The sequence below is a fragment of the Rattus norvegicus genome, chromosome 4 (assembly GCF_036323735.1).
Source record: "Rattus norvegicus strain BN/NHsdMcwi chromosome 4, GRCr8, whole genome shotgun sequence".
In the NCBI taxonomy this organism is placed as follows: domain Eukaryota; kingdom Metazoa; phylum Chordata; class Mammalia; order Rodentia; family Muridae; genus Rattus; species Rattus norvegicus.
In genome coordinates this window covers 172,087,359-172,109,887 of record NC_086022.1, presented here as the reverse complement: position 1 = coordinate 172,109,887, position 22,529 = coordinate 172,087,359, and the positions used below count along the sequence as shown (strand labels likewise).

The window sequence follows — 22,529 nt, the reverse complement described above, 5'->3', positions numbered from 1 at the left end:
GTTTCTCAGTGACCAGTGCGAGTGGGAAGCAGAATGAAGTGGTGGGAAAATGGCTTTAAGGCTGGACAGAGCCAGGTCGAAATCTTAGGTTTGTCTCCTTATGATTCAGGATATGTGGGGCAAGTGGACCGTGCCACCGAACAGAAGAACTAGCTAGGTTGAGTGACCCCAACCACCATGAACCTCCTAACTGAGAACAGGAAGAGTGCGGGCCCACTCTCTGCCTAGCTCTTCCTGCTCTGGAACACATAACACAACACCCCCCTGAGAGGACCATATTAGTCAGTCACAGGGGTGGGGGGGTGCTACCTGAAGTCCTTCCCCATGCAAACAGAGCATCACTAGTATATCAAACCAAGCCAATGGGAAGCATCTACCCCTGGATCCCACCCTACTCCTCGATGTTTATAAAGTCCCATCCACATAGAATAAAGCAAACAGGTTATTTCACTGAGAATCGTCTGAGAGTAGCTGTTTTACTGAGCTGTAACACTTTGGGGAAGAGTTCTCTCTCCCAGAGAATTCATCGCTGGACCTTGGACCTACATGGCAGGCTGGGCTCCTGCCCCTGCCACCCCTGTGGCTGCGGCTCCCTGCCGTTGCTGCCCATGGTCACCTGCTGCTGCCCACCACTGTTGCCACTCCTGCTGCTCGCATTAGTGCTGCCACTGTACTGGAGGAGATCTGGAACCCTGGCTACCTGCCCTGTGTGGGCTTCCCTTCTGAGAACTGTAACACTTTGGCTGTAACACTTTGGCAGGACCAGGGCCCTCTGAACCTGATACAACAAGTACCCCCAACTTCAGCATGCGGAAAGGGGACATTCTAGCTCCATAACGCTATTTTGAAGTTAATAAACTGTGATACAAGGCCCTAGTGTGTGAGAAAGAAACTGTTTTTGTCCTGAGGGACAGGCGTAAATCTGTCCTGCCTGAGAAGATCCTGCCCTGTATTCAAAGCATCTGCGTGAAGCCACACCTACCCTGCACCTCCCCAGTTACCAGGTAAGGGCTGAGATTTAGACAGAAGAGAACGTTGGAGGAACATTGACACATGTTTACTCAGTCCTCCAGGTTCGAAATTGAAGTTTTAAATCCATTTTTACGGTCTGGCGATTGCTTCACTGCACTTAAGGTGGCATTTAACATAAGCAGTCACAAAATCTTTTACTGATTGAACTAGGACATGGGACACCGGACTAAAGATGAGTGTCAGGCTTAGCTCTGAGAATTGGCTTACAAGAGACTCTGACAGCCTATCTTGAGACGAGCCCCTCGCCAACTCTACAAAGTTTCTCCTCTTCTACGCGGCCAGCAGTCAGAAATATCGTGGCTGGGATTTCCTTCCTTAGACATCCAAATGAAATGCTGAAAACCAGACGTGAGTGTCTGCAATTCTCCGTGTAATGTTTTGGTGTTTTATAACCCATTCGGCCAAAGTGCGTATCATATTTGGTCCTGGGCATGGTTCCTGACGCTGTGCCCTGTGCCAAGCACCAGGCCGAAGCTCTGTGAGCTGGGAGACGGGCCAGCTATTTGAAGCACATTGCATCAGACATTCCCCAGGGTGCAAAGGAAGGCCTCCTTGCTAGAAAGCAGGGGGAATTCTGCCCTCAGAGATCGGGCTCAGTAATTTTAACTCTTTGGCAAAAGGCCAGTCCTCTAGCTAGCAGGTATCATGTGGCCTGTCTGAAAGGTAGACACAGGGCCCTCCAGCTCTGGCACTTCCTGTGGACGCTACAGCCTACCCCAGAAGACATTTTGCCCTCGGAGGGACCACTTTAAGGATGGAGTGGCATTATACAATCTGACATTAAAAACATCTTAGTCGGGGCTGGGGATTTAGCTCAGTGGTAGAGCGCTTGCCTAGGAAGCACAAGGCCCTGGGTTCGGTCCCCAGCTCCGAAAAAAAAAGAACCAAAAAAAAAAAAAAATCTTAGTCGATTTCCTCACTCGCAAGACATGTAAATGTTGAGGAAGAATTTGGTTTGGTTTCTGCTGTGAGAAAAATGAAGATTCCACATTGAAGAGCTTGTCTATCCAAAAGTAAAAATAAACTCAACTTCTCTTCAAGTGAAATGTAATCTTATCGTTTCCAGTGGTGGGTAGATAGATTAGCGTTAATTGCTACATCTGTAAGTCAGTCCCGTAGTGGTAGTTTCGGAACTAACTTTGTATCTTATCTTTTTCAGTTCCAAAGTTCCACCTCACCGGCCCTCATAGACAAATGATTTTACACTCCTTGGCTCTCCCTGTAGGCTGGGCAGGTTACTGTGAACTGTGTTTGCCAGTCTGCATGTTGATTCATTATAACACCCCACTCAAGAAATTTTTTAAACTTAACTAAAAATATGGCAAAGTCCTTGAGGACCTCACCTTTGAGTGATGAAGGTGGGATTCTGAGTAGAAGCAGCTGCTTGGGTGACCTTAGTGCTCACCAGGGAACCAAGCAAATCATTTGTGGATGATTTACTCCTTTTGAAACTCTGCTTAGCATCCTACAGCATGTTAACTGAACACAACATTCCTAGGGGAAGGAAAGGCTGAAATCTCTTGCTGAACATCTTGAAGTCTATAACTCAAGGGTCACCAGGGAGCAGGGTGACAACAGCGAAGACTGAAAGAATGATCTGGAAGCTGCCTCTGTCTGACCACCCTGTAGGCTCGACTCTGGCTCTACAATGCAGCCTTTGTGTCCTCATAGCTTCTTGTGCGGAAGCTGGCCTAGGGCCAGCAGATCCCTCCTGTGAGGATTACTCAGGAGCACAGGAAGGATGTATGGAGTGCAGGCTTTCCGTGAGATGTCACAGCCTCAGCTATGGCATTTACATAAGCATCTCGTGGCAGTGAGAGAGCTTCAACTTCCCATCGGCTCTTCCGTGGTCACACAAGCTCACCCCTGACCTGCCCGTGTGTGAAGTTCTAAGAATGTCACACACATGCTTGTGACCTTTTAAAGATCTTGTTCATTTCAGAGACTGGCATGGTGCAGTATTAAAATGTCCACGAGGCGGGGCTGACAGAGTGGGAAGAGGAGGAGGCAGCAGGAAGGAGTTGGGCAGGAGGACTAAGCGAGAAAACCTGACATTCCTCATGGCATCCCAGCTGTCAGCCTGCAGGGTACGGACACATCCTGCCATGCCCCTGCTGGGCAAAGAGGCTTACTGGCCTGATCTTTCAGGACCTCACCAAGGTCTGCTGCGTCCAGGACTCTACAGTCGTAAGAGTCAGCGGGATGTGAGCTGTTCATTTGGTGGGCTTTGCGGTTATGAAGGTCACTGACAAAACGCTACGTGTGCAGTTTCGGGAAGATGACTGGGAGAGACGCCTCAGCTGGTAAGAGCGTCCATGCATCACTCTTGCAGCAGACCTGACCTTGGTTCCCAACACCCATGTCAGAGGACTCCCAACTGCCCCCAACTCCAGCGCCAGGGGATCTGATGCCCCCTTCTGAACTCCATGGGCATTGTGCTTACACATCCACACACAGACTCATACATAACTAGGGATAAAATAAATCATGAAGGGAAAAAGATAGTTTGGAATGGAGGGAAAGTTGGGGTAGGGGACAAATATCAGACACACAAGTGGGCTCTCGACGACCACATTCCTCATGGGAGCTGACGACTGCATCACTTTTGGTGCAAATGTTGACCTTGGGATGTCTAGACCAATGGCTCGCAGACTTCTCAACACCGTGACCTTTTAATACAGTTCTTCATGTTGTGGCGACACCCTCCCCTCCCCCCACCATAAAATTACTTTGTTTTTACTTCATAACTATAATTCTGCTACTGTTACAAATTGTAATGTAAACATTTGGCATGTAGGATATATAGTATGAAGCCCCTATGAAAAGATCTTTAGAACCCCGAGGGAGTTGCGACTCACAGGTTGAGAACCGTTGGTCTAGATCATCATCTCCTCCAATCTTAGAAAGTAGCGCCAAATAATAGTTTCCCATGACAGCCCCGATGCTCATTTTGACAACTTTTATGGTCACAACACATAATCATGTACTTTAATCATACAAAATCCAAAGAATAAAATGCCACTAGCTACACGGGTTAAAATGAGTCTGACAACAGAAATGCAAAGAAACCCAGAGAATATCCTGTCGGAATCCACGGAGACGCTCAACGGTATTCTTAAGGGACGGTGTCCAGTGACTGTCCTAGCATGCTGAGTTCGTTGTCCTGACTTCTGAATTCCCAGCTCCTCTGGGTGGGGAAAGAAAGTGCATTTTTACAGCCTATAGCTCTTGGAGAAACTGTTCTTGTGTACACGGGTGGACAGAAAAATAAAGAAGGCTAGGCACCAAGATTTCTCAGAGTTCAGAGTCAGACTCAAAACTGTTGAGTCAGCTCTGGCTGTTTGAAAAGGACCATGACAGTGACACTAGTTCAAAAGAGCCACGGAAGAAACTCCCAACTGTCAACAAGGAAGAAACCCACTACGACAAGTCAGACAAGTAATGTTTTTCCTACTCTACTTCGAAACACAGGTTCTCATATTCGAAATAGGAAGAGATAAACCGGCTGACGTGTGAGTAGAACCCCTCTCTTCTCTCTCTGCCCACCTACTCCTGACCCATAGCTTCGAGAGGTTGGAGGGAGGGACACACGCGCTCATTTCCTTTGAGGATTTGTCACCGAGTCTTCCTGTGTGTAGCCATGCCTCTTCAGTGGTGAGATAAAACTCTGCGATAAGGTCCTTCCCAAGGCTGTGGCACTGATCAGTGATGTGGGCGGATAACAATTCAACATTCTGAATTGCGAATGTAAAAAAAAAAATCACGATTATACAGAAATTATTGCACTTAAAAAAAAGAAAAAACCAAACCCAGCCCAAGCAGCAAAGAGCCGACTGAACCATCAGGAAGGGCACTTCCCGCCCTTCGAGGAGGAGCATTTCTGGAAATCCTAGTGAATTTGGTCCATCAAACGTCTAGAAGTGAAAAGACTCCAAACGGTATTGTAGGCTCCTTAAGGCTAAGTCTTCTCGGTTCTAGGAGGTTAAATCACCTCCTTGTCCACAAACTGCGCAGCGGGGACGCGATTTGACAAAGTGACTAAAGGCCCCTATAAAACCTCTGGAAGCAAGGGAGGATGGGTAGACATCATGGCCTCACCTGTGCGTGAGAGAAACACAGTTAGCATCCTGGTGTATTAACCGTCTCCTCCCACCTCTGGTTCCTACTACACTTAGCCCCACAACTTTTGGGGCTCTGTTTATCTCTCTGTTTTTGGGACTTGCCTTTTCTATGGCTCTGAATTCTTTCTCACTTATACACCTGTCTTTAATCTTTCCTCACGCTCTAGGCCTTTCTTGGTAGATACCGAGGTACCATGATGGTGCTCTCCCTGCCCCGGTTACAGAGCCTGTATGTCCCATCTTTTCTGCATTTCTTCCATGATGCCTTCTGTTCTATTGATGGCTTCCGCACCCTTCGATAGTCAGAAATCCTGCTCTGATACAGAGGTAAATACTGAGGTACATGTTACCTCAGCCAAGATCTCTCACATCTCCTAATCATGTCTTGTAGTTAAAATGTGAGTGCAAGGCATTGAACATGTCCCTCTGTTTCTGACGACCCCCCCAAATGGCTGCCCACATGATAAGTGGGGTTCGAGAGGCTCCGTGATCAATACTGTTTTTCTTTTGGGGAGTCTCCGCTCCAATTCAAACTCTTTTGGGGGTCCCGATTCCAACTTATAGCTCTTGTCATCTACACAACATTTGCACAGCTGCCTGGGTATAGGCGGAAGGTGGTGTTTCTAAGCGGCTGATGGAAATCCAGTATCAGAGGATAAAAGGTTCCGGGTAGAGGGGAGAATGCCACGTGCTTCAGAGGCTCCCTCTGTTGTTATGACCCACAGAGGACATTGAAGTCTCGAGCCAACTATGTAGGACACATAATATACTATGGCCACCTCTGTGTGCCTCAGACCTGGGCTGGAAAGGGGGTGTGAAGTGAGAGTCTACGGAAGTGCCCTGATGCTGAGACCGTCTCTACTTACCGCTCCCGAGTCTGAACTAGGACTTGCTGACGTTCTCGTAGATGACGTCACTGATGCAGAACTGTTGCTTCTTCTTCAGCCACATCAGCTGCACGCACTGATGGATGAAGATGTACTGCTCCTAGGACAGAGCACAGACAGGCCTCAGCGTGCGGCGTGCGTGAAGAGCGAGAATCCAGACAGCGCGACGATCAGCACCTGACGCGAAAGGAAGCCACTTTCGTGCCTTTCAAGAGGCAATCGCGCAGTATTAAAATCCAAGAGATTGAGCTTTAAAGGTACAGTTTTTAGTGATAAGTCTTAGAACGTCATTCCTTAGACCTCTTATAATAATATTCCTTCTGAGTGTGTGTGTGTGTGTGTGTGTGTGTGTGCATATGTCTTCATACATGCCCATATGTGTACATGGATGTGCATGTGTGTGTAGAGGCCAGAGGTCAAAATCAAATAGCTTCTTCTATCGTTCTCTCCCCTGTGTTTTTGTGGCACAAGCTCCCTCACTGAAGACGGTATTGCCGATTTGGCAAGACCAGACAGCAAGCAAAGCTCTGAGGCTCCTCCTGTCTCCTCCTCCTGGCACCCGGAATATAGGCCAGTGCTCTGATATCCAGCCTTTAGTGTGAGTGCTAGGGTCCCAAACCCAGGTCACTGTGCCTGTGCAGCCAGTCCTTTACCCGCTGGGTCATCACCTCCGCTGTCCCGTACATCAGAACACCATTGATGTTCTTTCTCTAGCTCCACTGAGGTATACTGAACACTGTGCGGATGTGAGGTGTAAAATGTGGTGATCTGATACTCATAGAGAGATGGTAATTAGTCACGTCAGTGAAGCCATTGTCCTTTCTGGTGACAATAATAACCTTCAGGAGCTACTCTTCTAGCAAATTCCAGGTATTCAGCCCCCAGCCTCCTAAGGTGAACTTGCTGTGCAGGGCAGATCATCACATCGCAGTCCTGAAGGCAGCGGATATGCAGCTTGGTGAACTTTGAAAACTAAAAATTTCCCACCTCGTCATATGTTGACATGAACTCCCGGAGTATGAATTCAACGGCAACAACAACCAGGAAGGAAAAAACAGGTTAATTCCTTTCTGATTATAAAAGGAGATCCTGAAATTATAAGCAATAGAAAGGGAGAAGCACATTGGAAGGGAGATGCTTAGGGAGAAGCACATTGGAAGGGAGATGCTTTCGAAGTTACTCCACAGCGCCAAAGAGTTGGTTTTTGTTGAAAGATTTCACAAACCAGGAACGCCTACAAATAGACAGACAACCGCTATATGAATCACTCCCGGGAGACAGAAAGTGTCTTCTCTTCCTAATTTGTGAAGCTTACAGTTGTCCAGTGATTTCTGAAGCAAATACAGAGAATATTAAAACATGCAAATAGTGGCCAAGTAGTTTGATGGGGTGGCACAGTCATATCAGTAGTAGAGGACAGAGGCTGAGGCAAGAGTTGAATGTCAGCCTGGGCTGCATGATGAGGCCATGTCTCAGAGAATAAATAAAGACTGAATAGAGAAAAAAATAAGTTAAAATGGGGGCTTTTCATCTATGAACTGAGCACAGATAAAGAAAGGGGAAAGAAGATTCGGTGATAATTTTGAGTATAGTAAGGTAGCCATTACTTCTTATCGTTGGAGACATAAAGTGAATAAGTGGTGTGGATACAGATAATAGTATGAAGAAGAGAAAAACCAGAGCTCCAGTAGATAAAGTACTATAAACAGACACAGATAGCAGGGAATGAGGAACAATGTTTAATGTTGTACACACGGGAAAACAGTGTCAGGAAGCAGTCTCTGAAACGGAATGTAGAAGTTTTGGGTGGTCTGTGACATACGTGTATCATAGAACTTTTTGCACACTGATGTGCTATGTGAAAATTCACAGAAACGCATGCGCATGCGTGTAGCACATAAGCGCTCGTGAGTAGCTGTTCATGGCTGGAAGCTGAGATAAGAATCCCCTGGACATTAAGGTTGGTTCTCTCTGTGCCACGAATTAGGTTAATTTCATGGGTTTTCTCCTTCTTTATTCCAACTGTTTCATTCTTAGTGGTACAATTAAACATGACCCCTAAATAAAGTGCAGCCGAGACGACCCCAGGATTTTAAGCAGCCGTGTGCAAACAGATTCAGACAAAGGCTAAAAGCAAATGCTTCCAGCCACAGCTGGTTGGAACCTCAGCTCTGTGTCCTCAATAACTTTTGGAGAAATCCAGTTCTCTTATCATCTCACTACACTGAGCCAGCCACCATGGTCCTCACACAACACCCCATTAGTTCTGGGGTCATGTGAATGCTGGAAACAGGGCTCTGGTCTGGACTCTTGCTCCACGGCTGCCCAGTGGCCAAACTTTGTGTCAGAACCAAAACCAAGCACGACATGTCTTCAGTGCTGCTGCCACAGGCGAGTTGACCACACTCCTGTGAATGAGGGCTCATTCGTGCTCTTCAAAGCAGTGCAACTAGACTCACTGGGTTGCATGCACACATCGAGTCATGAAAGCTGAAGTGATGGGGAAAGGAGAGGCTAAAGGGGACTGGGAAAAAGAGTAATGGGGAGCAGGTGAAATACGTTATACATATGTCTATAGATGCAGGATGAAGCTCATCATTACATATATCTTCATCTAATTATTACATATAATTGGTATATGCTAATTAAAAAAAGCCAAACTACAAACTGAGCAAAAGTAAAAAGAGAGAGAGAGCCATGACTGAACCATACAGGTAGGGAAAGTGAGTGCAAGACTATCTATAGATACATCCGTAATGCCTGGAGAAAGCCAAGCTGCCCGTGGAGAGGACAATCTGCTCAAAGCAAGGCCCCAACTGACCCCCAGAGAGGTGATTGAAAGAAAAACAAGCAAAATGTTTGCTAAGAATAGAGCAGAGTCCTGGAGAGGAGGGAGGAGTCCCAGCCATCTGTAGTCTCGGGCCGTGGATTCTGAGTACCTGTGTGGATCCTGTTGGCTTAGCTCCTGTATTCTTTATGGCAACACATGGCAACTGTGAGTCACATTTTAGAGATGAGAAATGGAAACTCTGAAGAGGTGACATGACTTGGGAAGTCCCAGAGGGGGGGCTCTCACCTCCTCCCAGGCTCTCTCTGTGAGGATGGAGAAGCCCTGATGTGTAGTTGGTTGGCTGAGAAAGGGCCTCATCAAATGGACTGCCCAGGTAGATTGTGACGATCCCAAGGCAAACCCTGAAGCCATGGCTACTTGAATTAGTCACTTTCGCCATTTCCGGGGGACAGCAGGATGTGATGGAGTCTAGGAGGTGGGCGTGTGGAGAACTATCAACCAAAGACGGGGAGAACTACGCTATTCGGCTCTGGGGTTGATTGTGTACAGAAAGACCAGCTCTCCCCTGGAGACTGACTTTGTCCTTTTTATTGTCATGCTTGATTGACAAGTGCAAGAGAAATCATTTCGTTCTTTGGTCCTTACTTATTAACCAAGTAAATTGGCAGGCAGCAGGATCTGAATGTGAGTGGGCTGAAGGACAAACACGAGATAAAAGAACTTGTATTAGAAAACACAGGCTGGACCGGGGGGCATGCAGAAACGGGGAAAAAAATAAGGCAAGTGAACAAGATGTTCTAGATATAACCGACAGAGCAGACACAAATAAACAACTGGGAAGGTGCCGGTTGAGGACTCCTGAGGGAACTCAAGGGTAAAGCTGGGGGTGTTGGGAAAGGGAGGAAGCCGAGAGACCCATGGAGCTGAGAGACCTATGCCCCTTGGATCTCCTAGCAATTCCGGGAAGGAATAGCAGCCTTTCAAAAAGACTGTGTTCTTGGAGAAGTCAACCAGAAATACTGCTGTAGAGAAGGAAGCCAGACAAGTAAAACCGTGGCCAAAAATAAGGGTGAGGCAAAGCAGCCTCCTGGCCTGCAGGAAGCGGCAGAGGCTGGTCTGCTTTCTGAGATTATCACCCCGAAGACAAACAGTGAGACTGGGAGGGAGCCAGAGGAGTTGTGTGCACAAAGGTAGCTTTCCAAAAAAAAAACAACAACAACAACAAAAAAAAAAACAAAAAACAACAACAAAAAAAAACAAAACAAAAAAAACAAAAACAACCAAGGTTCTGTGGCTGTGAACATATCAAAAGTAACAAAGTAACCAGCTTAGATCAGCAGCTACAAAGTTGCAAATTAAGGGAGCAAGTCCCGCATTTCATCAAACAGGATGCTTAGAGTAAGATGTGCTTTGAAGTACGGGGTTTACACATGCCATAAAGCAGGGGATGGCGACCTTCCTAACACTGGGACCCTTTAATACGGTTCCTTGTGCTGCGATGACCCCCAACCATAAAATTATTGTTGTTGCTACCTCATAACTGTAATCTTGGTGCTGTTATGAGTTGTGATGTAAAGACTGTGTTTTCTGATGGTTGGAGGTGACCCCTGGTGAAAGGCTGGTCCAACAGCCACCTTAACCTATAGAGACCCCACAGGTTAAGAACTGCCATCACATAAGAATATGCTTTGTAAAATGTCTATTACATATATATGTAACAGAGACAGTTCTGTTGCATATCCTGATACGTGTTTACAGAAGTAAAAAAACAAAACTTCAGGCTCAAATCCAGCCTTCATTCCCTCCCTTATCCTCCCACGACTTCCCCCCTTCCAACATCATATGCTCTGTTTTTAAATTTTTCTCAAACCTACGGAGTCTACTCAGTGTTGTCTGTATGTACATAGGTGTGGGACATCTCCTAAATTGTGGGGTAGTTCCCCAAGCCCTGCATCCCTGTAGAAAACTGCCTGCCTCTCCCCCAAAGGTCATCAGTCGTCAATAGCACCCCAATGCCGCCCCGCCCCCATGCTGGGAATTTGTCTGGCTTGATCTCGTTCAGGTTTTGAGCATGTTGTTACCATGCTACAAGTTTCCGTCAACTGCTCTGCTGTGTTCAGAAAACAATGCTTGCTTAGCGTTATCTCCTGCTTCTGGTTCTTGTAATCTTTCTGGCCCCTCTCTCAAGATGCTCCCTGACCCTCTAAAGGAAGAGGTGTGCCTCACACTTCCCCTTTATGGCTGGTTACTCTGCAGTCTCTTACTTGCTGCAGCCTTGCCAGTTTTGTGTCTCCATGAGAGTTGCCATCTGCTGCAAAAAGATGCTTCTTTGAAAGGGACAACATCCTGCCCGGAGTATGCTTCCTAACTGTCATTCAGATGTTTGCTAAGGAGTCACTAGCGCAGAGAACTGCCGTGACCTGGAAGCAGCTTGGCAAGGAATACATTTGGACGGCTCTGCCAAGCCTTGCTAAGATGGGTCTGGCGTGGGGGTGAGAAACAGACTAGTAAATGTCCTCGTTGGAGAGACTGCAATTACCCTCCAGGCTATTTGAGTTATCCTGACATCTAGTGGTTCTTGGCAGAAGCTGCAGGAGGAAGAACAAGGGATTAAAGCAATCTCTGGTGAGGGAGAGAGAAGTCAGGCCTGACCTTGTTCTAGTCCAGAATATTCTCCTCCCACACGCTTCTCCAAGAAAAGCTCTCTGTGGCCCTGGGGCCAGGGAGTCACTAATAGCCCAGTGGTTTGGATTATAAAAAAGCCACTGTACTTGGGTTTTTGCAGTCACACAGGTGTACGCTGGCTGTTGCCGGTGGGCAGCACAAAACCATAAAATTAGTTCATTGCTACTTTATAACTGTAGTTTTGCTACTTTATGAAGTATAACATAAATATCTGATATGCAGGATCTGCAACCCCCAAAAGGGTCACAACCCACAGATTGAGAACCGTTGATTTAATTAATGTGGTAGATTGGGGGGCTAGAAATCCTTAAAACCAAAAGAGACAGAATCCACAAATTCAACCAATGGTTAATATCAGAAGTGACTCAAGAGAGAGTCGCATGGAGGAAGAAGCCCAATGGCAAGCTTATTGACCGGTCTGTCACCTCAAATATAAATCAAACCCCAGTCCTCCTTATGCAGACTGACCGCTCCCTTCAGTGAACTCCCTACTGATCAAAGAGGGTTTTATTCTATTGCAGGCGCACCACATGACCCACGTCCCTAGAAGCCAGGCAAGTCTAGTCAGTCACTATATACACCATGGCCTTCTGAGAGCTTGACACCTGCTTATTTGGAATGGGGTAGTTTCAAATCTACACGGTGAGAGAATGGGGGAGACAGATGTAAGAAACGCTGAGACAGCTGATTTCAAACGTAAAGCTGGGTGATGGGGTGCTTTCCTTCCAGAGCAAATTTAAGCACGCAATCAGTTCAGTTCCTACCTCTGTCTGTACCATCGACATTCGGTATGAGCGCATTTCTGACACCAGCCCCAAGATGTCCACAAATTCGTGATCTCGGATGTGTTGCAAGAGCCTGTCAAGGGCTATGAAGGTGCCTGTCCGTCCCACGCCCGCGCTGCAAAAGAAGGGTTCAGATGGCATGTGAGTCACACTGGGCTTCTGCGCCCCTGGAAACCATCACCCCGCTTCTACCTCTGATATGCACCCGAAAGATCTCTAAAGTGGAGAGACATCGATGAAAGGGGAACCTATTCTCCCACAGTGCCTTGCACTTAGCTGGGTCTTGAGAAAGCTGTGGTGGTTGGCGCTGCTTAGATGACATGTTTTTGACCATCACTGTTTATTCTTTAAAGAGGAAAGAAAGAGGGCACTATTTCTGCCCTGGGCTCTCTGGTTTCTTTTGGAGGAAAATGAAGACCGTACACTGAACACTCCAAGGCAGATGGTTCATTCTCCCCTTAAGGCATGGACGCGTATTAACAGCCTCCTGTCTCAGGGGTAGCTCCACACACATTATTCCTGGAACCCAGCTCAACCCAGCTCAAAGGTTTAGTTGACAACCCCACTGCCTAACCCTAGCTCTGGGGCCATAGGCATTTGTTACATGGTCAGCTCACCACCTCAGACAGACAGGCAGACAGGACACGTGTCTCTCTACTGACTCAGCCATGAATCCGCACAAATCTCCCATTGATCTTTTGAATAACTACCTTGAGGTCGAACTCCTCTCATCCAGTGCCTGAACCCCAGTGCTAAGGGTATGGATGACAGGGACTGGTATTGCTAGCCGCACATAGACACCAGTCCTGCCTGTTCAGGTCAGTTCTGTTCTGCTGCCAACCATCCCCAGAGCCAAAAGGCTCCAAACTCTAAATTACACTGACATCTTGGGTGAAGAGACAGTTGAGCCAATTTAGATGTGGAATTTGCTAGGAGAAAAAAAAAAACCCGAAACTAAAAGCCTTGAGTTCAGAGCCCAGTTTGCCTTTTCTGTTAGATAACTCCCCTCTCCAGGGGCTTCTCGGATAAAATGATCTGTCACCAAATGTGACCTTGTAAAGTCACATCCCGCATGGCACCTGCTGGCAGCTGTGAAGGGAGTGTGAGTTTGACCCCACAGGTGCAAGCAGCTTTCTGTCCGGAGAACTGTTTTGAGGGTAATCTCATGTTCAGCAACATGCTTTGAAACCACAAAAGTCTAAGTTGGGCAGATGAGAAGGACCAGCTCCTTCAACAGTAATGTAGCAGCTCACAAGCATTGTTGGTTCTGAACACACACACACACACACACACACAGTACACACACATACACGTGCACACAATACACACATACATTCACACATATGTGCACACACATACATACATGCACACACATAATTCATACACATACATAGCTCACCAGAACACATGCACACATGTGCGTGTACATGTACATACACAGTGCACACACATACATGTGCACATAATACACATGTACATTCACACACATATGTGTACACATACATACATATGTGCACACAATAATAATTCATACATATACATACCTCACCAGAACATACAGAGAGAGAGAGAGAGAGAGAGAGAGAGAGAGAGAGAGAGAACACCAAAGACGAACATTTTAGCTCACCAAGACAAAGTGCTAATCCCTATCTTTGAAAGGTCCTTGCTCAGAATGGGATAGTTGTGTCCCCTAACATCCCCCACTCCACTCCTGCCTCTGGTATGTATCTAAAAGTTTTGAGCCTATATAACCGTTTTATAACATCCTGTCAGTGGGGTGGATTTTGTGTTCATTTGTGGGATGGCAAGGTTTACGTCAGGGGAAACACTTCCTCATACTAATTCAGAGGAATTAGTATTAGTATGACTTGTGATTTGAAATAACGTTATAAGCCATTTGTCCCATTTTATTTTAGGTTCTGAATTTCCAGATGCGATTTTGAAGCACAACCACGTTTATCTAATACACCAAGTATTTTTATGTCTTCTCACCATCTGCCTTCTCTCAAGGCTTTTCAGGCTGTTTTGAGCCACGAGAAGCTTTGTAGAATTTGACCTTGCATTTCTCATGCCACATCTACTCCGATGGTGATGTCACGTGGTACCTGACCTTTGGAGACTCACGCATCTAGATTTGAATCTTATTTTTTCTATGCTCTGGTTGAATCAACCTTTGTAAATCTTTGTATTTCTCTCACGCTCTTTTGCTTTTAAAAAAAAGTTGGGATAATAGTATTTTAAGCTCAGCATAGCGGCACATGTCTGTAATCCCTGCAACTCAGAAAGCTGAGGCAGGAGAATCACTGCAAGTTTAAGGCCAACTTGGGCTAAAGAGTGAGTTCAAGGCCTGACTGGACTACAAACCAAGATTATGTCTCAAAAAAGAGCACATTAAAAAAACTGTATTCTACAGAGTACAGTTATGAAATAACTTAATGATAAGTAAGACGCGCTTATAGCAAAACACCAACTAAGTTCATACCTTAAAGTAACCATTTATGATCAAACCTGATCAGGGTTTGACGGGCAGAAAAAACATGTTGTTTGTTGTGGTTAATATTGTCAACAGATCCTGATTTGCCTAGGAGACAAACTCCTGGCATGCTGTGAGGGCATTCATTTCTAGATAGGTTGGCTGGGGTGGGAAGACCCGACCTGAAGGCAGGTAGCATGGGCTGCAGCCTTTGCTTAAATAAAAAGAATGCTGGCTGTCACCAGTACTCATCACTCTCTGCTTCCTGACGTGGCTGCCTTAACCCCTTACCACCCTGACGTCACACCAAGGCAGACTAAACCCTTGAACTCAGCCAATTTTCCTAAAGTAGCTATTGCCGGGTGTGTTCGTCCCAACGGTAAGACAGGCAACGCACAGAGAATGCCAGCCGAGGTTACCTGCAGTGGATGATCATGGGTCCTTTGCTCTTGGTGGCTTGCTGCCGGACAGTGTACACGAACTGCAGGATGCTCTCGGCAGCATTTGCTGGAGGCACGCCATGGTCTGGCCAGGCCGTGTAGTTAAAGTGCATCACATCCTGGGCCTCGTCAGCCTGTGGTGGGCGATGCGGAAGAGCACGTGTTAGTCACCTCATCTACACTAAGCGTGGCCAGAGCCAACACTGAAGACCAAGCTGGAGCTACCGTCTTCTCCTATTGATCACCCATCTCTGAGCGCCCGCCTGGTCCTGATCAGGTCCCGAGGGAAAAGGTCAGCTGTAGCCGTGTGAAGCGGGAAGAGGTGGTTAACACATAGGTTAACCCGTATGTATCTGTTAGCCAGTAGCTGAGAGCGAGAGCTCACGCAGACTGGGTGGCATCCTGACTCTGCCAGTTAGAAGCTGCCGCAGTACAGTTTTGGAGACTACCTTTGCTGTCCTACTTAGAGCTCTCTGCTACCCCAGCATATCACGTTCTCTGACAGGAGAATCCTGTCCCTCACTCAGAGAGCTTTCCTGGGAAATTCTTAAGAGGTCACCTTCATGTGCCCAAGCATCGCAAAGATTGTATCACCACCCAGCAATAATCCATCTCGACATCCGAACCGGGCAGCACCACAGTGGCATTCCTGTCCCCAGCATTCTCCCCGGGTCTGACTGGAGTCCGATTCCAGCTGCATCCGTAGCCATAGAAGGATTCGCTCTACCCTTTGACCCTTGCACGTTTACCGGAAATACACTTTTCAAACAACCGCAAAAGGCATTTATCTGAGAAGTCCTCCTCTGAGATCTGAGATGAGAAACCTGGTCCGAGACAGACTCCCTGGGCTTCAGTTTTCTCATATCTAAAAAGGACCGCTGGTATCAGGCCCACGTACACTAAGCAGAGCAGGTGAGCGATGGGTGGTGTGGTGCGTGCGACAGATCAGTCATCCAAATGACTGTGTGGTCACTAGCGCCGGCTTCCGTCTGCTCAGTCACCTGGATACTTTGCTCTAAGGTAAGTCAGTTTGTGTGTTATTGTGGGGATTTGGGGGGCACCCCGTGGGGTTTGACAATGTAGACTCGGAGACATCTGAACAGTGTAAGGCTGTTTGCCGGTTTGCTGGAGCAGTCTCTCCCTCTGCCCAAACTCGGCCACCAACTGTTTTCTCCTCACTTTCCACACTTCCTTCTCACACAGAAAAAGCTATTAGCGTGCATAGTGGGAGAGATTCCTCCCCCAAGGCAGCTAGGTTTCCTTTTTGGGCAGGCGAGGAAGTGATAAACATTTATATATCCTGCCAGCCTGGAGCTGCTGGAGCGATTAGCAATTGAGAACACAGGGACACACCTTCATAGGTGGTTGATACAGAATGTGTGTGTGTGTGTGTGTGTGTGTGTGTGTGTGTGTGTGTGTGTGTGTGGTCACCCCAATAGTATATGAATCCTATTCATATTGGCCCAGGCACTGAATTTCTCTTTGAGCCAGATATATAGGCACCAGGATAAGGATCCTTCGAGATCAACACCGTTTAGTCTCTGTAAGTTAGAAGAATGGTATTCTTGTTACTAACTGTGAGGCTGGCTCCTACGTCAGGCTCTTCTCAACTGTCTGGTTCATTCCTCAAACTTGCAAAGACCCTACAATCCACTCAGAGGGTAGAACATCCTAGCAAGAACCTTGGAAGGTCTGGAGCCCAAGCTTATATTCAGGAAGCAAAGAGAAATGAACCTCGAGGAGCAAAGCTGAGCAGTCTTAGGCAGAGTTTGCATCTCTGTAAGTAGATTTTAATATAAATAATATGTACAAATTCATAGTAAGATTTATAGCAGTAACAACCCCGTTTCTTCAGCTATGCCCACTGGTCCTTGGGCACCGTATGCCACCCTGCCACCCACAGGCAGCACGAAGTGTTCAGAGTAACCCGTCCATAATAAACTGCGGAAGAGCAAGGGTTCGTCCGACACCATGGGTGTTCAAAGTTAGACATCAGCTAGCTTGGCTCGTCTGGAAAGGCTCACAAAACAAGCCAGCTTTGTCTGCGGGCTGATGGCCCTACCATCCCTGTATGGTCACATCCCAGTGCAGCCAGTCTGAAAATGCAGTCGGCTAATAAACACAAGTGGATGTAAAACTGAAGGAAACCACCAGACTGTCCCTGGTCTCCCCAGGGCTCCGAGGCAGGACCACGGAACTGGCAACAGATTTTTCAGTTGTGTGCAAGGCTCAGGGTCCACAGGAATGGGTAAGTTGGTGATATTTACTCAGTCACACCGGTCTCCACATACTGGGCAGTGGCAAGCCGGTGTTGCCACCATTTTCCTTGTTTAAATGAGAAAACGCTCCTGTTTGATCTGACCCGCGTATCCTAAATTCTCTTACTCTGATTTTTCTCATCTCCACGTTTTATCTTGTTGAGAAGATACCCGGGAACTTTACACATCTCAATATGGAACAAAGTAAGAAGGGCGGGTGTAAACAAAAACTCAGGAAAAGATTGACTCAGACAGATTGATGTTTTTTTGACCAAGCTTACAGCCAAAAGAGGGCACCAGACGCCTGTAACCTCTGAACCGCCCTAAAGGCGAACACTGTTGTTTATTGCTTTGTTTCTGCTGTTGAAACTCTTCTCGTTTGTCACAGAAGGATGGGGACGTAGCTTAAGAGCAAGGACGAGAAGCCTCTTCTAGACCTGGAGGGAGCAGGTAGGAGAACATACGCTGTATGTTTGCTTTGTTTTGTTTTGTTTTTCTGTTCCCAGATGCAAACCTGGGAAAGAACTGTTTTCTATTCTTTACCAGCTTGTACTGGCTTCCTTGCTGAAACAGCCCAGAAAGTAAACTCAGTTTAAATGGCGTTAAGATCGTGAAATATCGCCTCTGGTAGGCAATCTGTTGACTCGAGCAGTGCTCTATTAGTTTTGAAACAGTTCATTCTCCGGTTCGCTCATTCCATGGAAACAGAGTGCTTGCTGGTGAAACTGATGATATCCAGTGAGAGGAAGAGAAGAAAGAAAGCTGTGAGGACAGTGTGCTGAGAGAGGCATGTGCACAGGGGCTCTGAGGTAGGCAGGAAGGAGCTGAAAGCCTCAGACCTGGAAAGCCGGATAAAGGAGGGACACTGCATTTGAGTGTCCGGCCTAGAGAACAGGACGAGCTGGACAATTCAGAAGAATAGGACAGAAGGAACAGCCTGTTACACTCTCACTGGGGTGTGCCTGGATTTGGTCATACACCTAAGGGAAAGGGATTTTCCTCTCTTTCTTTCTTTCTTTCTTTCTTTCTTTCTTTCTTTCTTTCTTTTCTTTCCTTCCTCCTTCCCTCCCTCCCTCCTTCCCTCCCTCCCTTTCTTCCTTCCTTCCTTCCTTCCTTCCTTCCTTCCTGTGTGTGTGTGTGTGTGTGTGTGTGTGTGTAGGGTTCTCAACAGACTACACTAGTAGGAACTATATCTATGGGACATTTATCTATAAAGAGCAAATTTATAGGATGGCTTTGGCTGAAGTGAGTACTGGAGTGTGGGGCAAGTGGACCGTGCCACCAGACAGAGGAACTGGTAAGGTCGAGCAGGCCCAAACCCTGCGGAAATCTCAAAATTGAGAACGGCAGGTATGGGGTCAGCTCCCTGCCTAACTACCTGATCTGTAACACATAACCATGACACCCCACTGAGAAGAGCATGACAGTTGGTCATGTAGATAAAAAACAGGAGTTCTCTATGCTAATGAGATATCTAAGTAGGCCCTGAGTGTTTAGCCAATGAGCTTCTCTTCCTGGATATTCCTTCCGGCAAAAGATATTTAATCCCTGGTACACCCCAAGTAAGATGCAGGCATTCACATCCACCACCAAATAAAGCAGTTTGGACAAGGAAGGAGGACCATCTCCTTCATCAAGGATTGCTGGGGGTGGGGGCTTTATTGTAGAGACACACCTACATCTCAGGAGAAGCCTTCTCTTTTCTAGTCACTCTGCTCTCACTCTCGGCACTCACTCAGAACCAACCGGATTCTTCCCCCATCCTCTGGCTCTCTGTCTTTCCCTTCCTTCCTGGCACATAAATGCCCTGAGTGGGAATGAAGACCCTCAGACTCCCATTCCCAACTCCCAGTGGTACCCCAGTATCTGGGTACACAGGAGACTGAGAACAACAGCATCTGTCCCAGACCCCATGTTTCTCACCGAGGAAACAGGCTGGGACTGCTATGACGGACTGCGTTCTGACATGCAGCCCGACACTGGAGCCTAGCGCAGACACAATCAGCCTGGGCTTAGAGACTTGTCCACAGAGACAGAAGCAAGGCAAGGGAAACGGATCTTTCCGGGACTCTGTTTAACTTGAAGAGAGACATGGAACCAGAATTAAGGAGGTCTAGACGTTGAAACTCACAGAACGAAATTCTAACTAGCAAGCCTCAGTCCTGACGTTTAATTTGAGTATGTGCTTGTGCCTCCCACACACAGCTTGCTGTCTGTCTTATCTGATTAATGCAAGTGATGAGAACACCTCTCTCTCTCTCTCTCTCTCTCTCTCTCTCTCTCTCTCTCTCTCTCTCTCTCCCCCTCTCTCCCTCTTTCTCTTTCTCTCCCTCTCTCCAGTTGTGGCTAACAGCCCTGCACTAGTTTGAGACAGGCTGATGCAGACTTTCCTTTCATCTCCTCTGGCCTTTGAAGACAGCATTGCATCCAAATCACCCTTGATAGAAATAGAGAGTAACTGTACTGAAAGTCAGAGCCCTTTGTCTCTTGCAGGTAGCAGCATGACGGAGCCTGAAGCGCTCACGGTCTTACCCAGTGATGGTTTGTGTGTGGGGGTATTGGTGGGATGCAGAGATGGAGAGCACCCTCCCCAAACCTGTCGGAAACTTACATAATTGATCCGGAAGTGTCTGCTGGCCCAGTCCTCCTGTTCTTCCTCAGAGACCATCTCCACGGTGATGTCTCCATAAGCAATGGGTTCTTCCGTGAATGGCCAGTAGTGGTCGCATTTTACCTGAGGCAACAATAACGCCACCATTTTAAAAGACAAAGCGGAGCCAAGAAGTAACCAGGGAAGAAACAGTCTGTGCTCACTGCAGGGCAGCAATGATCCCCTCCTTTCCAAAGAAAACATGCAGGCCCATGGAGAAGGTGAAGACTAGGCACCTTCAGTCCCCCTTCCTGACAGTGGACAAACACCCAGGGCTGTGAACGGGGCAGGCATGGCCAACCGGCCCTCAGGCACATAGGTACACACCCTTCTTTTCTCATTGCACTGAGTGAGCATGACAATGATGCGAGACTTCTGCTGCAGGACCATCTTCCAGAAATCATTTCTGGTTTCCGGCAGTGGTCCCTGGGTGGCAATGTACTCCTGAGGTGAGTTGTAGCCCTGAAAGGAGAGTGAGAACGTCAACACTTCGCCAGCCAGCGTCACTGCCCCCTGAGTGCTGTTGGGCGTTCTAACCCTGCCAGGACGGCTGACATCCTGCTGATGGAGGAAGTTGGCAAAGGATCACACACCTATCAAATGTTTCCTTCAGCTTATCATGAAAGCGGTAACCAGAGGGCTTTTATACGGGTTGGTGTGGTTTTAAGCGCTGCTTGTTAGAAGCCTATCCAATCATGTCCACACCTTTTCACGTCAGCCGCACTCTTTACCTCAGCTGCTCTAAGTGCACAGGTGTGCAGCTGTAGTCTGGACTGTGGAGTCTAGACACAGGGGAGAGGCCCTCCCTTCAGTGCCATGACCTCCCTCCTCTAGTCTCTCACAGGGAGCTGTGGTTCTCAACCAGTGGGTTGTGACCCCTGTGGGGTTCAAATGACCATTTCACAGGGGTTCCATATCAGATATCCTGCATGTTAGATATTCACATATGACTCATAACGGTGAAGAATTTCCGTGATGATGGAGCCATGAAATGATTTTTATGGTTGAGGTCACCACAACACGAGGAGCTGTGTTAAAGGGCTGCAGCATTAGGAAGGGTGAGAGCCATTGCATCCTGTATTCTGAATAGGAGCAACAGGAAGTGCCCACAGCTCCTGGCCCTCAGTTGTTAGGTGGGGGCAGCTGCCACTTCTCCATTTCATGTATCCTTAGCCCCTACGGCCTTCCAGTGCCTGGTCTGTGTGGTTTTGAGCTTTGGATTAGTTTATTATTATTATTATTATTATTATTATCATTATTATTATTATTTCTACTTACAGGAATATAATTGGCATTAATGTAGTCTGCTCCTTCTTCTTCATTCATGGAGACCAGCCTCACTCTGCTGAAGTCGTCTATGAAGACCAGAGAGAAAAGACACATTAAAAAAAAAACCGGAATGGAAGGCAAAACGATTGTGTCGGTCTCTGTCAGATACCAAGTTAAACAGAAGGCCGAGGAGGGAGGCCGTCTACTGTTGTCTTAGGGCCTCCATTCGATAATTTATGACTTTCATCCAGCCACTACTTCCTCAGCTCTTCCAGCTCTGGAAGAGTCAGCTGCAAGTGCTTCAGGCAGGAACTGAAATATCTTTATGACCATACGGGAAGCTATAGTACGTAACGTAAATTTATGGTTGCCTTCTCGTGCAGCGACATCCGAGGAACCCACTACCTCACCCAGAGAACGGAAGTCACATGGGCCTTTTCGAAGTTATTATGACACTTACTGGTTTAATTCTTTTTGTTGCTGGACATGAAATTTAATGTTTAAGGTAAATGATTGTGTGTGTGTGTGTGTGTGTGTGTATGTGTGTATGCGTGCATGTGTGTGTGCATGCGTGCATGTGTGTGTATGTGTGTGTGTGTGCATGTGTGTGTGTGTATGTGTGTATGCATGCATGTGTGTGTGCATGCGTGCATGTGTGTGTATGTGTGTGTGTGTGCATGTCCACCCGCCTGCACATTAAGAAAGGACTACTAGAGTTAAGCAAAGAAGCATCTGTCATCTCACACTTATTCTTTTTGTGTGGAAGTGCGTAAAGCCCACTCCATTATAAACCTTTCAGGGTTCCACACGTGTCATTAACTACAGTCCTCACAGTGTGCTTAGACTCCCCGGCCCTGTTCGTCTCTATAAAACCGAAGTGTAGCACTCTCTTCCTATCACTTACCAGCCCTAATCCCGGTTCGCTCTCGATCGTGTATCAAATAGTATTATTGTTGGCCTTGTTGATTTCGGTTTTTTACCTTGGTTATTTCTCCCTGTTCTTTTTCCTTTCACTTATTCAGATTTATCTTACTAACTTCATCCTCAAACTTCTCTTTATTGGTGTGTGTTTACTCTATGGTGTTGAGTTTCATAAGGAAAGTCTCTGGTTCTTGACAGTGACCAGGTGTCAACTGGA

The 22,529-nt window shown here is 47.0% G+C and overlaps 1 protein-coding gene and 1 long non-coding RNA gene across 6 annotated transcripts in view; one reads left to right on the top strand and one right to left on the bottom strand.

Annotated features, from left to right (window-relative positions):
- Positions 1 to 3,976: 3,976 nt before the first annotated feature.
- The window catches only part of Ptpro (protein tyrosine phosphatase, receptor type, O), a 210,808-nt gene continuing 192,255 nt past the window's right edge, over positions 3,977 to 22,529 (bottom strand). For 2 of the 3 annotated variants that reach the window (XM_017592851.3, XM_006237571.5), the window contains 7 exons: positions 21,401 to 21,477; positions 20,450 to 20,584; positions 20,084 to 20,206; positions 15,194 to 15,348; positions 12,281 to 12,416; positions 6,020 to 6,140; positions 3,978 to 5,130 (listed from right to left, as the gene is read on the bottom strand). In XM_017592851.3, the coding sequence (XP_017448340.1) occupies positions 6,036 to 6,140; positions 12,281 to 12,416; positions 15,194 to 15,348; positions 20,084 to 20,206; positions 20,450 to 20,584; positions 21,401 to 21,477 (731 nt within the window). In that variant the 3' untranslated portion in view covers positions 3,978 to 5,130; positions 6,020 to 6,035. Of the gene's footprint in view, positions 5,131 to 6,019; positions 6,141 to 12,280; positions 12,417 to 15,193; positions 15,349 to 20,083; positions 20,207 to 20,449; positions 20,585 to 21,400; positions 21,478 to 22,529 lie in introns of all 3 variants that reach the window. The other variant, NM_017336.2, reaches the window with a different exon arrangement.
- On the top strand, positions 7,859 to 21,534 carry LOC120102421 (uncharacterized). Of its 3 annotated transcripts, none has more exons than XR_005504027.2 (4): positions 7,859 to 8,000; positions 17,864 to 17,922; positions 19,966 to 20,750; positions 21,403 to 21,534. It is a non-coding gene; the product is annotated as an uncharacterized LOC120102421 (long non-coding RNA). The 3 variants fall into 3 exon arrangements; XR_005504026.2 differs by having other exon boundaries at positions 7,860 to 8,000; positions 17,861 to 17,922; XR_010066293.1 differs by lacking the exon at positions 7,859 to 8,000 and having other exon boundaries at positions 15,344 to 17,922.